This window comes from Epargyreus clarus, unplaced genomic scaffold, assembly GCF_041222505.1.
Source record: "Epargyreus clarus isolate Ecla_fem2 unplaced genomic scaffold, WU_Ecla_fem_2.2 ptg000014l, whole genome shotgun sequence".
Classification (NCBI taxonomy): domain Eukaryota; kingdom Metazoa; phylum Arthropoda; class Insecta; order Lepidoptera; family Hesperiidae; genus Epargyreus; species Epargyreus clarus.
The window spans coordinates 14,725,952-14,741,389 of record NW_027332222.1 but is presented as its reverse complement, the minus strand read 5'-3'; the positions used below and the strand labels follow the sequence as shown (position 1 = coordinate 14,741,389).

The 15,438-nt window shown below is 34.6% G+C and overlaps 3 protein-coding genes across 4 annotated transcripts in view; 1 reads left to right on the top strand and 2 right to left on the bottom strand.

Moving 5' to 3' along the window:
- fzr (fizzy and cell division cycle 20 related) overlaps positions 1 to 2,040 on the bottom strand; it is a 60,551-nt gene extending 58,511 nt beyond the window's left edge. The window contains exon 1 of the mRNA XM_073079171.1: positions 1,492 to 2,040. Coding sequence (XP_072935272.1) covers positions 1,492 to 1,633 — 142 coding nt within the window. The 5' untranslated portion in view covers positions 1,634 to 2,040. The remainder of the gene's footprint in view (positions 1 to 1,491) is intronic.
- Positions 2,041 to 3,117: 1,077 nt separating this feature from the next.
- LOC140746969 (RNA-binding protein 45-like) lies at positions 3,118 to 4,902 on the top strand. Its single transcript, XM_073079170.1, has one exon. The coding sequence runs from the start codon at positions 3,391 to 3,393 to the stop codon at positions 4,804 to 4,806; it is 1,416 nt and encodes a 471-aa protein (XP_072935271.1). The 5' UTR covers positions 3,118 to 3,390; the 3' UTR covers positions 4,807 to 4,902.
- Positions 4,903 to 5,079: 177 nt separating this feature from the next.
- Positions 5,080 to 15,400, bottom strand: Smyd3 (SET and MYND domain containing, class 3). 2 transcript variants are annotated; one of them, XM_073079168.1, is made up of 9 exons: positions 14,893 to 15,400; positions 13,305 to 13,389; positions 10,352 to 10,511; positions 9,152 to 9,279; positions 8,206 to 8,382; positions 7,680 to 7,779; positions 6,462 to 6,773; positions 5,691 to 5,853; positions 5,080 to 5,391 (listed from the first exon to the last, which is right to left on the bottom strand). In XM_073079168.1, the coding sequence occupies exons 1-9, from the start codon at positions 15,018 to 15,020 to the stop codon at positions 5,184 to 5,186; spliced, it is 1,461 nt and encodes a 486-aa protein (XP_072935269.1). In that variant the 5' UTR covers positions 15,021 to 15,400; the 3' UTR covers positions 5,080 to 5,183. The 2 variants fall into 2 exon arrangements, with proteins under 2 accessions (XP_072935269.1, XP_072935270.1); XM_073079169.1 differs by having other exon boundaries at positions 6,477 to 6,773.
- Positions 15,401 to 15,438: the final 38 nt, after the last annotated feature.

Genomic DNA, 15,438 nt, shown 5'->3' with positions numbered 1-15,438 from the left:
GTAAAGCAATACTAGGAAATAATCATTTTTATTAATATTAATAATAAAAATTAATTAATTATACTATTGTTCTTCAAAAACTAATTGTTTTTAATTTTGATGACAGTGATTATTATCATTATTGTAGCAATGGATGTAGAGGAGGGTAATGTAGCATATGTATGTATGTCTTATTCTTTGACATGCTCTACAGTCCAAAAGTCTCGACCGATTTTAACACATGAAGTGTCGTAGGATTTGTCTAAGTTGTGGGAGTGAAATAGGCTATATTTTTAAGCAGTTTTTGTTTGTATATTAATTCTCTAGTTTACTTTTATTTTTATAAAATTAATTCCCATATTGACAGCCATCTAAATATATTACACAGATTGATTTCTATTTGTGGCATCTACGTCACATAGAATCTCATTATGTATTTTATTTATAGCCTTATTCAGTATTATTAATTAAATAATAATAATTAGGGTATTATATTAGATTTATTGGTATGATTAATTGTTCTTTTCCTTTACAAAGCCATTTTTGGAATAATTACATTGTCATTACAATATACATATCACCAGGAAAATAATATGGAGAGGAATATAAAATAAATTTCTCTGTTATAATTATTATGTGAACTTAACTACTCCATTTGTGACTAGAAATTGTCATAATAATATAATAATGTATTGTCGTCAACCCATTATTGTCGCTGCTGGGCACGGGTCTCATCTCAGAACGAGAAGGATTAGACCATCGTCCATTGCACTGGCCAAGTGCGTATTAGTAGACTACACATACCTTTGAGAATGCTCAGGTATGCAAGTTTTCTAAGCATGTTATACCATACCATAACCTCCCCGTTAAAGCAAACAATAATTAATTTCTAATTCACATACTTTGAAAAGTCAGAGATGCGTACACAGGGTTGAACCTATGACCCGATAATTATAACGATGACTCAGAAAGATTTATTTATTCCTTGAATAGATAACAATTTTAAAAAATAATTTCACATTTCAAAGAAACTATTTATTTTATTGATTCACTTGAAATACACATTGATTAGTACATAGTAGGTACATGCAACTTGTTGCAATTTGCAATTTTATTCGGGGAAACATCATGAAAATGTGAAAAACTAATTGCTAGCAGTTATGCAACCAAATTAATTATCAACTGTATGAAGTAGTATTTATTATGAGAATCTTTTTGTTTTTTAAAGTTAATTAAAAATAGTATATAATTTGTATTTGCTGGCACTATTGTTAAAAATTATTCCATTAGTAATTACTATAACTAAATTCAATAATTGTTTCATGGAACAATTCAAAATGAAACAATTGGGTTTAAAAATAATGAAAAATCGATATTTTGCCTTTCAAATAATGTAGGACATACTATGAAATAACCTATGGCCAGTAATGCAATAATAATGAGGGTTTAATGTTATTCTGATGTCCACACAGTACACACAAAAACAAAAGTTTAAAATAGAACAGTGCTTACCTTGAAAGCTGGTCTGCCAGTTGTTCTCAAGTCGACACGGTATAAATCTGTCCATGGGCTCTGGGCGGACCAGCACAGACTGCTTCCGACTCACAGGGCTGCACTGCTGCAGCAGCCTCCTCTCGTACGATTCACTGAACATTTTGCTGGTACCAGTCCAAAAATAACAAACGAAGGTATGCTAATGGAAGAATAGACTAGAATATATTACTATAACGCGGGTACGTTTTCAACCGACCATCATATCGATGTTATTATTCACGAAAAACTATGTTTATGTTCCTAGTCCAGGCGTAACACACTACTGCTCACCTCGACAGCTAACAACCATTTGATTACATCTGACATACCCAATAGAGACACTGGATATTTGGTTATCAACTACGCTATTCACGGATTATTTGTTTCTACACGATAAATGGAAACGCCCGCGCTCAAAAACACAATGTATATCGTAAAACAACAAGTAAATAAATAGGTAAACGATTAATATAAATTTTGTTGCAAGAAATAACAAATCGAAATAGTTCCAGTGTTTGGCATAATAAGCACAGTGTTGCTATATGCAATAATGATATGATTTTTTGAATCAAACGGTTTGTGTTTTTAATGTTACCAGTCTTAAGTCATCTATTATTGGTTATGGTTACAAGGTTTGTAAAGATTAATTTGTACAAGATCCGAATATAGACTTCATTACAAAATAAAAGAGAATTATAATTCTATTTTTAAGTAATATCCTGTACATAAAGCTACATCCAACTATACTCTTTGGCTACACCTACATTTTCAGTCACTTAATAGAATTTTCAAATAATACTCTGTGAATTTAAAGCTTTATTTTTATAAGTATTTTTTATTCACTAATCTACTTTTTGATACTAACAAATAACAAAATATTTTTTTTACTTTGATGCATAGATATTAATGTAATGATTTCGGTAAAAGTTAGGACCTATCCACAAAAAGCCTGTGACCTGAAAATAATATGCAAGAGCCAATAAACATATTTATTTTGAATCACCTATTATGTTATATTGGCGCAGTGTCAGCATCAAAAGAATAGTATGTATTATTTTATCACCGCTTAATATTTAATTTCTGATAATATTTTTTAAAAACAATGCATATATTTTTAAAACAGTTATTTTTATTTTCTTTACTTTAATAGCATCAACGAACTTGATATGCAATAAATGAGTCGAATGCATATTGACATTATATTTCTTTAGTACTATTTTATTTAAAAGACTCCATAAAATTTACTTAAAGACACGATCTCGTTATGCTATAATTAGGTCGCTAAACTTTTTATATCGTATTTTGGACCGCAAATAGTTAAAATTGGGTTTTGTTCACATAAGGTCAGACGATTCGTTGATTAGACACGATAATGTAAACTGTAAAATTTAATAAGAGTCAGTCAAACTGTCGCCAGACGGGTCGACCTTATGTGGACGGGCCCTATTTGATGAACCATAGAGTATGCATATTATATTTTTTATGGCTCTGCTACAAATTATAATGTAGTCTGTGGCACTCTGTGCTATATTAAATATACTCTGTGGAATTCAATCTGTGGCATAGAGTAATTTATTACAGCTCTGTAAGCTCTGTTGTCACAGTCATCGTAAACTAAAAAAAAGTGGTGATTCTGTTTATTCTCTAAAAAAGTAAGAATGTGAATGCGAATTTGCCAATTGGTTAATTGGTTTAGCGATTAAATTAGGCATTCAATAATAATTCGCTATTTAGTTGAACAAAGTGTATTATTTAACATTACGAAGCAACTTCGTCCTACGTTAAGTTTAATTGGGAATCGTTAGTAGGTTCTAAATCTGTTACACACGAACACAAGAATTCTGTAACTTTTTCTATTTTAGTAGATAAGGTATCATAATGGATTACCGTCGTCACGAAAGTAGCGAGGACTCGCCCGTCTACTCTAGGTTATTCATAGTTTGCGATCGTAACTCAACAGAGCAGGATTTTCGGGAAGCCTTTTCTCAGTTCGGTACCGTTGAAAACATACGTATACCGCACGACCCAAACACAGGTAATGCGAAGGGAATAGTTTTCATAAAATTTTCAAAAACTTCCGAAGCTGCGGCAGCGTTGGAAGCGATGAACTTCCAGACACTCCCGAATTCGAACCGCCGCTTGAAGATCATGATCGCAACAAACAGATCTGATATTAGGGATAGTCAAGACGAAGATAACACCGAGAAATATCTAAGATTGTTTGTGACTATACCCAGAAAGATGAGGGAGAACGAATTGGAGGAATACTTCAACCAATTTGGGAAAGTGGACTCCGTGCTGATACAAAGAGATAGAGAAACGCACGAGTCAAAAGGATTCGCTTATATTACATACAGAACGTTTAAAGAAGCAGCGCTTGCGTTCGAAGGTTGTGATAGAAGTTACCGTTGCGTATTTTCTCAGCCAAAAAGGCACCGTAGAAATCCCGAAACCGTTTTCCAGTCTAGCATCAGTAATTTAGCTTCCTCATCCCTCAATCATAACACTGCTCTAGTATCTATGATGACCGCTCGCCCTGAAGGGTATACCCGCGTTAACTTTGTATGCTCTCCGTACCTCACTCAATTGCATGTCGAACGGTTATTCGACATCATACCGGGCATGATCCACTGCCGATACTTTGTAGATCTCATGAGAAACCATGGTAAAGGCATGGTACAATACTCTAACCCAGTATCAGCCGCTCATGCTGTAGCCAAAATAAACGATTTTGAGTGCCCTCCTGGCAGTAGGATACATGTTAACCCAGGCAATAACAAGTTTGATACTCATGAGAAAAATTTTGACAACCTCCCAAATGTTGTCAAAAATTTAAAAGGTGCTATAGAATCCAGTAGTAATACCTCCACTCCAGATTTGGCCCAGCTCGCTGAAGCTATAGCTGAAGCGTCTAAATTGATCAAAATGGCCACTACAGGTGTAAATGACAATGATTTGCCAGACACTGCCGATGTAAAGTATTGTAGTGTTCCATTACCACAGCCGCAGCCATTAGCCGACATTGATAGTCCAACTGCAAAGAGATGCTTTTTGGTCTGCAAGCCCCAACCTCCTCCGTTGACAGTTTTACGTGACATTTTCTGCAGATTTGGAAACCTCATCACTGTTTATACTCTACCTAATAAGACTGTAGGGTATGCTCGTTACGCCAGATCGGAGTCTGCAGATGAAGCTATTAAAGTTCTGCATGGCGCTGAGATATGTGGTGTTCGTATCAAAGTTTTAGAAGCTGACGATGAAGTCCCTCCTAAAAGATCCAGAATGACTGACTAACAAGTACAACAGACGACATATTCCCCACAAGCTGAAACGACCAGACAGACCTATGTACCATGTTATTGCAATAAATTTTTATTTCTTTTTACTAAACTGACATTATTTTTATTTTTAGTCTAGGTTTATAGTGCAGAAATACAAGAATATATAAAGTTTATTTTCTTGTGATTTTTGTACTATAAATTCAGATTTTGAAATCCTGTGATTATTTTTTGTTATCCAAAACAGACTACCATAATGACTTGGGACTTGCCAATAAGACAGACACAATTTTCCATTAGATTGTCTTTTATTCAACTTAATCCACTATTTTATTGCACACACAGCCTTGAATACTAAATAATTGACAATACTATTTATTACACAATTCGTAGTCAATCAGATTCTAACATAGTCTGATTGATCATAGGCAGTAGATATTTCTTATACAACGGATGTCGATCGCCATGTGTTATTTTTAGGATTTTCTCTGCACACTTGAACTGTTGAAGAGCCTTTTGAAGATCCATTTTGTAGAGTAAAATTTTCCCATACTTCATATGTAGCAATCCCAATAGGGGATGCCGCAAACCATAATAGAATCTGCAAATAACAATTAATATGAATACAAAAATCTTAAAACTTAAGCGTTATGACGGTTCAAAATTTTCTGTAAGATAATTTAACATGAATCATAAATTCACTTCGCAACTTACAACAATAAAAAAAGAACAATGGGAATTGACAAATACAGAAGTAGTCAGCCCATTTTTTGCCTACAGATTTAGTTTGCCAATTTTTCTAGGAAATGTTAGCTTCGAACTTTAGGTAGGTAGACAAAGAATTAGTACGATTTATTATTCGTTATAACTGACTGGCGTATATAAATAGTAAATACTCACTTAAAACAAGGTATAAGTTTCTCGGCATAAACACAAGCTTGTTCCCATAATTGTAGCTGTATGAGCGCGTCAAACGCATGGTCTAACGTTTGTGCGTACATCACGTTTAGGGGGTGGAGCACCCCTTCCTGCTTTTCAAGGCAGTACTTGCAGACATCAACATCTGTATTGTGGCGACAAAGATCATTTGGTTAAGGGCTGCAAAGATGGCTATAGAATAAATAAATAATATTCGAGAATAAATAAGTAGTAACGAGTATATGGAAAATTTCTATCACGATTGATTTTTGTAGTTTCTATGGATTTCGATAGATAGAAAATTAGAAAGGTTTAAAAATACAATATGGTACAATGAAAGGAATGGGACAGCCATTCAATCAAAAATATCTAATGTGAGATATTTAAATTTTAATTACAAGGGTGCAGCACGTTACGTCACACGACACACAACCAGTCTACTTGAGTTGAGTGTCGCTGCTTAGTATAGTCAGTAAGGAAATTCGATCTTTAGTAAGCAACACATGGATAGATTAATTTTCATGTGGGTGAAAGTTGACAAATTTAGGTCTTTTGTAGGTAAAATTGGGTAAATTGATTATTCATACATATGATAATGTGACAGCTGAGTGGTAACTTATGCAGTGTGACAAAGCATAAGGGAGAAGAGAAAACATGCGACATAACATAAACATAAATAAATAAAATATAAACTCCATATTACACCTACCACCATACCAATAAAAATAAAATAAATATATTTAAAAAGGATACAAGCTACAGACGTACCCTTCATGTTCTGTAAATGCAACTCCGAGAACTCCATCGCTTTGATGAAGGCCTCGATACGCCCTTCAGTATACTTAGTCCCACACTCATTACAACGGGTACTATCGCCTGTAAATCCACTTATATCTTCATCCAAACCATTACAATGATCGCTTGCATTACCATTCTGTATATTATCTGTTTCCTTGTCTAATCTTTTTACCAATTCACAGTTCGCTTTCCATTGAATGCTTATGGGGTTGTCGCACTGCGTGTTAAGACATTGAGCGGCATGGTAGTGCTTTAATAAGTTATCATCTGAAACAAAAAGAAAACTTAGTACGATATTTCTGGTTTAGATACAGAAATTAAGATACCATGCGCTTTGCGGGACGATCACAAATACTTACAGCGATACAGTATGGTTCAAGGAAATTGAAAAATAATTAGAATTGACAGAAATAGAACTAGAAAAGAAACTTAATCAATATTTAATGTTATCTAGTAAGTGTTAAACTAAATAGGATGAAAATTTAACACAAGAAGGTCTTAGCATTATAATAAATGCCATGAAGTCTACTTAAAAACTTACTACTAGGTCCAAAAACAAAATAACATTCCAACGCATGAAAGACAGAAATGTAATGTCGTATTTTTTATTTAATTTCGTTCCCTTGCATGCACGCACACATAAATAAATTTGCTGCGTGGACTGTATATCGATACCTTAATTCGCAAATCGGCCAACTCCACTTTTCGTCAAAATGTTTTTTTTTTTAATTTATTTATCGATATGTATGAAATGATGGGATGAAAATGTTTTAAGGTAGTAGAACCCTTTATAGTTCGACTCCGGCGGCACCACCGTTACATCTATTTCTTCCTAATAACAGCAGTGTTCAGCGATACTGTATACCATGTTGGGTGAGGTAAGGGTGACATACTTTTGAAGCATCTGTGGCCGACCTCAGAATTTTAATCTTATCCCCAGATATCATCAATCCCGATTGATTATAGACGGTCATGCCCGGGAAGGGCCTCTTACCTTCAAATAAACTACATACTCGTTTACTTCTTCAATATCGTACAAGAAAGCAAAAATAAACTAACACAAGCTAAACTTTCAGAAGTCTTAAATGTGAGTTTACAACACTGAATAAAAAATACGACAATACAAGTGTGTACGCAGGTCTAACAATTAGTATGCACATCTAAAGCATTTACCCATGCACCTGTCACACTGGCACAGAAAGTAGTAGTTCTCCTGCAGCTCCATCTGTCTCTCGTATGAAGTCTTCATTAGGTCTATGTATGAGATCCGTATCTGTGAAAAATTTAATTTGCATATTCTGGAAGTCAGTCTATAGTTTTAAAAATACTGTTGAACAAATTTCCATTTTGTACATTGAAATTTTGTTCTATTATATAATTTTATTTTTACAGGGCTTGATCTGTGCTTTGAAGATATTTTTAAGATACTTACCGATATACACTATTATTTTTAGTGGTTTCGGAACAATAGGAAATTCGTTAGTTCGATTTTTGAGTTGTATACGGTTTAGTATTTAAAGTAATTAAATGATTGACAAGACCGAAATACTTAGAATTAGTATATTTTTCATCTATACATTTGATCTAATTTTATGATATCTAAGTACTGTTTTTTAAAAGGCGATGTTTTAGTTCGGAAAGTTTGAAAACCCTGCTAAAAAGGTTGCCTACCGCTGCTCTATGAAAAATATTTACTTACATGTCTCCAATCCAAACACGGCATGTCTTTGATGGCTCTGATGCTGATAGTCCTCCCGTCGAAGGTAGCCACAGCATTGGGATCGCAGCTGTGGTCTATAATCGAAGATGCCAAGTAAATACCAGACCCAATCGAATTCATATCCATATCCAATATTGTGAAGCTGTTGATTACCATCTGAAAAATATAGAACATTTCTGTTTATACAATTAGGCCGCAATTTCAGGTAGAATCATGGTACTGAAACGCCACAACACAACAATAGTCCAATCTGCACTTGGCTAGGATGGACTATGGCCTAAACCTCTCTCACTCTTGAGGGGAGGCTCGGACAGGTAAAAATGTTTAGGTGACGCGCAAAGGGTTACGGGTTCGATCTCCGGCCAGACAGATATCTGGACGAAGAATATAACAAGTTACTCATAGATATTTTTCGGAAATAAACAGTCCGTGTAATAAACAGATATAGCTTCGTACTTATAATGAATATCGATACGTACCCAGTAATAGGTTGAAGACGATTATCTGTTAAGGGTCCGTTCACACAGACCGGCTCGGAGAGGAGAGAGATTTTTATCACGTTGGAAACAGAGATTTGAGTACTAATTGTATTTAGGGTTATTTTTGCGTGTGCACTTCTTTTGTCACTAAGAATGGTTGAACGCGCTTCGTGTGAAATAATAAGAGGAGCCGACCGGCTCTGACGGCGTGCTCATTCATCCTCGCGCTGCCGATCGGCTCCGATTGCGAGTGCAACTGCTTTCAGATCTTTACCAGCCGGTCTATGTGAAATAGTTGGCGGCTCCGCTCCGGTCAATTCCAAGCGTATACCATCCGGTCTGTGCGAAAAGAAAAATGCGGGCCGATGCTCTCCGAGCCGGTCTGTGTGAACGGACCCTAAAGCCAACTATTAGTCTTGTATACAAATAAAGTCATCTTTACATACCCTACCATACAATCCCATGAGATCAACTGTGTTTGGTAGTGAGAGGTCTTTTAGATACTCAAACAGCACCACACACAACGTCGAGAAGTGATCCATTCTTTTCTTATCCGCTTTCAAGTCTGAATAGTCTGTAAACATAGAATTTTATAATCACAACATTGACAATTTAGGAAACTTACATAACTTAGATTTTATTAATTTATGCTTCTTTAAGCGCGTCGTGAGAGGTAAAAATGTTTAGGTGAAACGATTTTGGCAACGGAAACGGTCACGCTGCAGCGTTACGTTATGATAATAATATTAAATCATTATTTACGATGCGAATACGATATATTAGCATATTACTAGACGAATACGGTATGATATAATTGTGTAATGTTTATTTATTTACCCGACTGCCAAGGAAGTGTTATATTTTTCGCGCGTATCTTGTATGTTTGTCTTTCTTATAACAAATGGCTGGATGAATTTCGACAGTTAACGTATCATTATATTCGTCTCAAATACCCGAGTGTCCTTAGATAAGTGTTAGAAAAAAAATCAACATGACGGATTTATGGCGCGAAATAGTAATTTTGTAATGATCTTACTCTTTGTGTTTTCATTACATTACATTTATATACGCACTCTTTTATTTTCTATTCTTTGCATTACATAAGAAATTGTATGTGCATATATAAATAAACACATACTTTTCTATACTACTGAAATATGAAACAAACTATCTGCGGTCCATCTGATGTCTTTCCCACAAAGATATTTATAATCAACTAGATAGCATATAATTATAGTCCTACCAGAGGATGGCCACATATGCGTTGTTACCCCTCCCCTACCAGATTCTTCAACTAGGACTCAATTGTGCATAAAACTGTTGTTAATTAACAAAGTTTAAAGGTGGTAGAACCCTTTGTGGTTCGACTCTGGCAGTACCACCGCCATACCTATTTCTGCCTCATGACAGCAGCGTTAAGCGCTGCTGTGTTATATTTTGAAGGGTGTGGTAAAGGAGACATACTTTCCCGAGGCGTTCCAGCTTAGTCCTCAGGGGTAGCGGCGCATCTGTGGCCATTCTCCGGTAGGAATATCTAATTCTATCTGAGGTTGATTACAGATGTCCATGGGCAGCAGTAGCCACTTACCATCAGGTGGACTGCATGCTTGTCTGCTACTCCTATATTAACAAAAAAAGAAACTCACGTGACATAAGATCTTTCCACATCCTGAACGAGGTGGCGGAGTAGAAGCCCCTGTAGGTACTCCCGTCACCTCGCTGCAACCGATTGATGACCCTCGCCAGTAGCCGAGCTCCATCTGGAATGACCTTCGGCGCTATCCTCTTGAGATTTGCACATTCCCACTGAAATGTTAATTAAATATTATTTAGTTAGAACCAACTTCAGGCAAATCTAAAACGGAGGCCTTTAATTTTTGCAATTTTTTAACCCGACTGTGGAGGGTAATGTTTTTTAAGGGTTTTGGAATGCGCTGCAGTCCAAACGGCTTAATGGATTTCAACATACGAGTATAAGGTGTTGTTGGACTCGTCTAATTTGTGAGTGTATGTCACTCACAAATTAGACGAGTCCAACACCGACACAACGAGGGTACATTATTAAAAAGTATTTTTTTTAATAATCATTTTGTAGTTACACAATTGAGTAGCAAAAAAGCATGCAGTGCATCGGATGGTTAGTAGTGACTGCCACCCATCGACATGTGTAACCAACTCCATATAGAACAGGAGTTCTACCTAAGCCAATCCGATGCATTACCGCTTCTAAACGATCTGATGCATTACCGCTTCTGAAGACGTCATATGTAAGTCAGCTGACTTTAATCCTGCCGCCGATACACAACAAGTGCATTACGCTAGAAATAAAGCTAGATTTTACAGATCATTCACTACTCTTTGTATAAAGTAGGGTGCTTGCGTAAAATGAAAGCAGTGCACGAGGGAGTGTGGGCGATAATGAACGAGATTTATACCCTCACGTGATGTTAAGTGATAGACAAACATTGTTTACATTTGTTAATTTTGGTAAACATCCCATATGAGCCGCGTGACGGAGCGGTCATCACACCGGTCTGACGCGCATAGGGTTACGGGTTTGATCCCCGGCAAGACAGATATCTTAATGGTGAATATAACAAGTTACTGATAGTCATTTTTCCGGAATAAACAGTCTACGTAATAAACATATATAGCTCTGTACTTATTGTGAATATTGATATATTACTGTGCAGTCCGGGATTCCATTCCCAGATCTTCGATTTTTCAATTTAATGTTCCTCTTTCACTCATTATAACTTGCTCTAACACTAACCGAAAATAAGTTGAAAAAATCTATACGCCCCATCACCCAAGTTTTGATAGATTTGTGGTATTTACCATATAAATTTAGAACAAAGTGACGACCTAAAATTCAAGCCCTAAATCATTATTATTCTGAGAGAAAAGATGTGCTAACTTGTAAAACCGTAATGGATATTTTATTATGAGGAAGTTCATATTGATATTTATATTGGCCACAAATGTAACAGTCTATAAATATAATATATAGTAGTATGAAAGCTTGAACACTGGTTTATTTCGGTTCCAAAATCAATAAATCAAACCTGCGAGTTATGAATAAAACTAGGTTACGTCAGAGTCAAGTGGCAAATGGCAGGGAGCCATGAAATGTGCGTCTGGTGTTCAACCAGCATTAATAAATCAGAAACATGTCATTTATATGTTGTATATATTTACGAAAAAAAACATTAAACAGCAAATATATTAAAAAAAAAATTTTTGGTCCTTCGAACCGGATTTCATTAAAAAATAAAAGAAAATAAAAACTTTTTTCATACTTGAACCAGAAAGGAATATCTGTATACAAATTTTGTGGCATGTAAATTGGCAAATATTACAATAACACAAATAAGCTACACCAATCAACCTCAACGGTAAAACAGTAATAAGCTGGCATGCAATCCTCACAATATTAAGTGGTCTCTGTTCCAAAATTATTATATAACTGTACAAGTTACTAAACTCTATCTTTTATATGTATATATTTCTTATGTGCGTGTGTATGTCACTGAACTCCTCCTAAACCACTGGACTGATTTTGATGAAATTTGTTGTGTGTTCAGGGGAACTTAAGAAGCCCGTGGGAAAAGGTTTTTTTAATTAATTTTTAATTCGTAAGTACTTGTTGATTTTGGAATATTTCACATTGGATTCAACAGCTATTTTTCATACCCCTAAGTGATAAGGGTTGTTCACCCTTAACATTTTTTTATTTATATGGCAATACAACATTTGCCAGGTCAGCTAGTATCTATATAAAATAGCTGTATTAAAAAATTAGTATTGCACCTTATGATTATTATTGCACATAGCACTTTTCCCACATAGCACTAATAAATAAATCACATTAATATTACACCTCCTTTACCTACATGATTTGATTTTGGAAGCACCATCACACCTATTTCTGCTTATAATACTTATGCTAACGCTGCTGTGCTTCATGTGTGTTTCAAGGTTGTCCAACTTAGTCCTAAGGGTAGCAATGTGACTAACCTTGGATAGGAGTTTAATCTTATCTCAAACTAGATTTTGCCCGCGGCTTCGCCCGCGTTTAAAAGAAAATAAAACGAAAGAATAAATAAAACTGAAAATTCGTACCTTCAACTTTGCTAAAGATCATCACTTGATCAAATGCATAGTTTACGATTCAATCCTTACTAATATCGATTAAAATAATCGATGTTTGGGTCCAAAAGATCGATTCTCCGATTAATCGATCGTAGATCGCCATCCTTAGTTCCCGTGGGATTTCCGTGATAAAAACTGTCCTATGTCCGTTCTCGGGTCTCAGACTATCTTTGTACAAAATTTAATTAAAATCGGTTCTGTGGTTTGGGCGTGAAGAATAGACAACCAGACAGACAGACAGACAGACAGACAGACAGACAGACAGAGTTACATTCAGATTTATAATATTAGTAAGGATTGATTACACATATCCATGAGCAATAGTGACAACCTCATCACATGAAATGCATGCTAACTTTCTACCCCAATCTAATCTTCAAAGCATAAGGAATCGATTGATCTCAGGTATGTCGCTACGACAGCAGATATATGTCAACAGGCGCATACCTTATGATCACTCCACGCCTCTTTCTGGCACACCCGACCACAATAGTACACGAACTGGCACCCCGAGCACTTCAGCAATTTACACCTGAAAATAAATGCCACATGGTCACAATGACTCAACAGTATCTATTTTAGCACAATAGATTTGCCAATCAATACTTGTTGTGCTTCAACACCTGTTAATAGGCTATTCTTTGAATTTAATTTAATTAAACTTAACATTCATTTGATTTATTGCAATTCTATGTTAGAGAAGAGGAAATCATGTAAATATTATTAAAAATGTATTATTACATAGTTGAAATATTATCTATTATAAAATAGACATATGGACAAACTATACAGACACACTATACACACACACGCACACAAACACACACATGTGCACGAACATACATATAAATGCACAATGTCAATTGTCTGCGCATACTAATTGATTAATCCAGTTTTGGCTTAATCTATAATGTACTGTATATATTGTGAAAATATTACAGTGTTGCTGTTGGATTACCTAATAAATAAATAAATAGCCCCTTAACATCAGGTGCACTGAATGCTTATTTGCTACTCCTATATTATAAAAAAAAATCAATATGTTAACTGATTTTAATCTCTAATATTTTAAAAATTATTTTTTGTAAATGTTATTTTATAAAATGTGATAAATTATGCTGCACTTTTTCTGAATTATGCTACCATAACATTTCTGTCAAGCTTATTTAATTAATTAATTGACTCAGATCCAAAAATAAATGAAAAACTTATAAATCCACTAAACAATTAGATCTCATTAAGTTTAATAATAAAAGGTGGTCCTGCTTTTGTAATTTTTTAATTTTTAATTCAAATTATAAATGGTTCTTAAAGGCACAATAAATTACCACCTACTGGAGGCAATGGTAATTTTGTATGGTTTCGCATACAGTTGACTTTAAATTTGATACTGAGTCAGATTCATGGTGGTATAATAATTAAATTATAAAAGATGAGCTGTCAATGAAATAAAAAAAATGATAAAATAAATCTCAAATCTGTCCATTCAGAACTTATACTTTTATATTATAGATATTAGTCTGAAAATTGTAGTACAAGTTGTTGCGTAATATTTTAATGAGCATTAGCCATTAAGTAGTTGTAAACATATTTAGAAATTTTTAACATGTAAATTATATTATCTTTTTACAGATTAATTAATGTTATGTACATTTTTAATCAAGGTAATAAAATATTGAATTATTTTATCACTGTTAGTTACAAAATTATTTTATACCTAACTTAACATTAATATTTATGTGCCATACTTAATTAACTTATGTGCACATATTTTCAGTATGTCTTACATCTATATATTTTACACATGAGTAATAAATTAAATGAAGAATTACTTTATAGTGGTTTATACAAGTAGTGATATGTTTTACTAATTTGATTTGATACAAACAAATTATGCATTATGCATGGTTTAAAATATATACCATCATACATATTTGTAGCGGATTGTTGCGAAGTAGTTTTAATCTGAACTTAACAAACAAATTAGTCAGATAATTATGAGGGAAAAACTAAAATTGCCCGATAAGTTGCTTACCTTTCCAAGCAATTATCACACCTAATTCCTTGTTCTTTTGACGACAAAATATACGCAAACGGCTCTTCAGTAAGGATCAAATCACCAGCTTTCACTGACGAATCCCTATTCCTATACTTATTCTTCATAATTATTGCTTATGCTGAGGTAGTACTATTTCGTAGAACCTTACAACTACCTAGGCTAGTGGAGAAATAAGTCGAAAGTGAATGTAACAGGAATGTAAGACGAGCTAAGAGTTACGTGAAATGCTGAAAATATTAGTTGGATTTGGCCGCGCTACCTGCCATCCAAAATTAACCTACTCAATATCGGTTACATTATTTTTAGAGAAGGCGTGACCGGATCCGCAACGAGAAATATCAAAGCGAAAAATAAACAAAAATAGCACTAATAATAGACTGCAGACGCAACTGCGACATTTTAAATTTCAGGTGTTCAACTTGTTTTAGCCTTTATTTTATTGAGAAACTGACTGACGGCGACGGATGATGACGTATTTACATATAACTGTCAGTGTCAATCTAAATTGTTGACCACAGACTA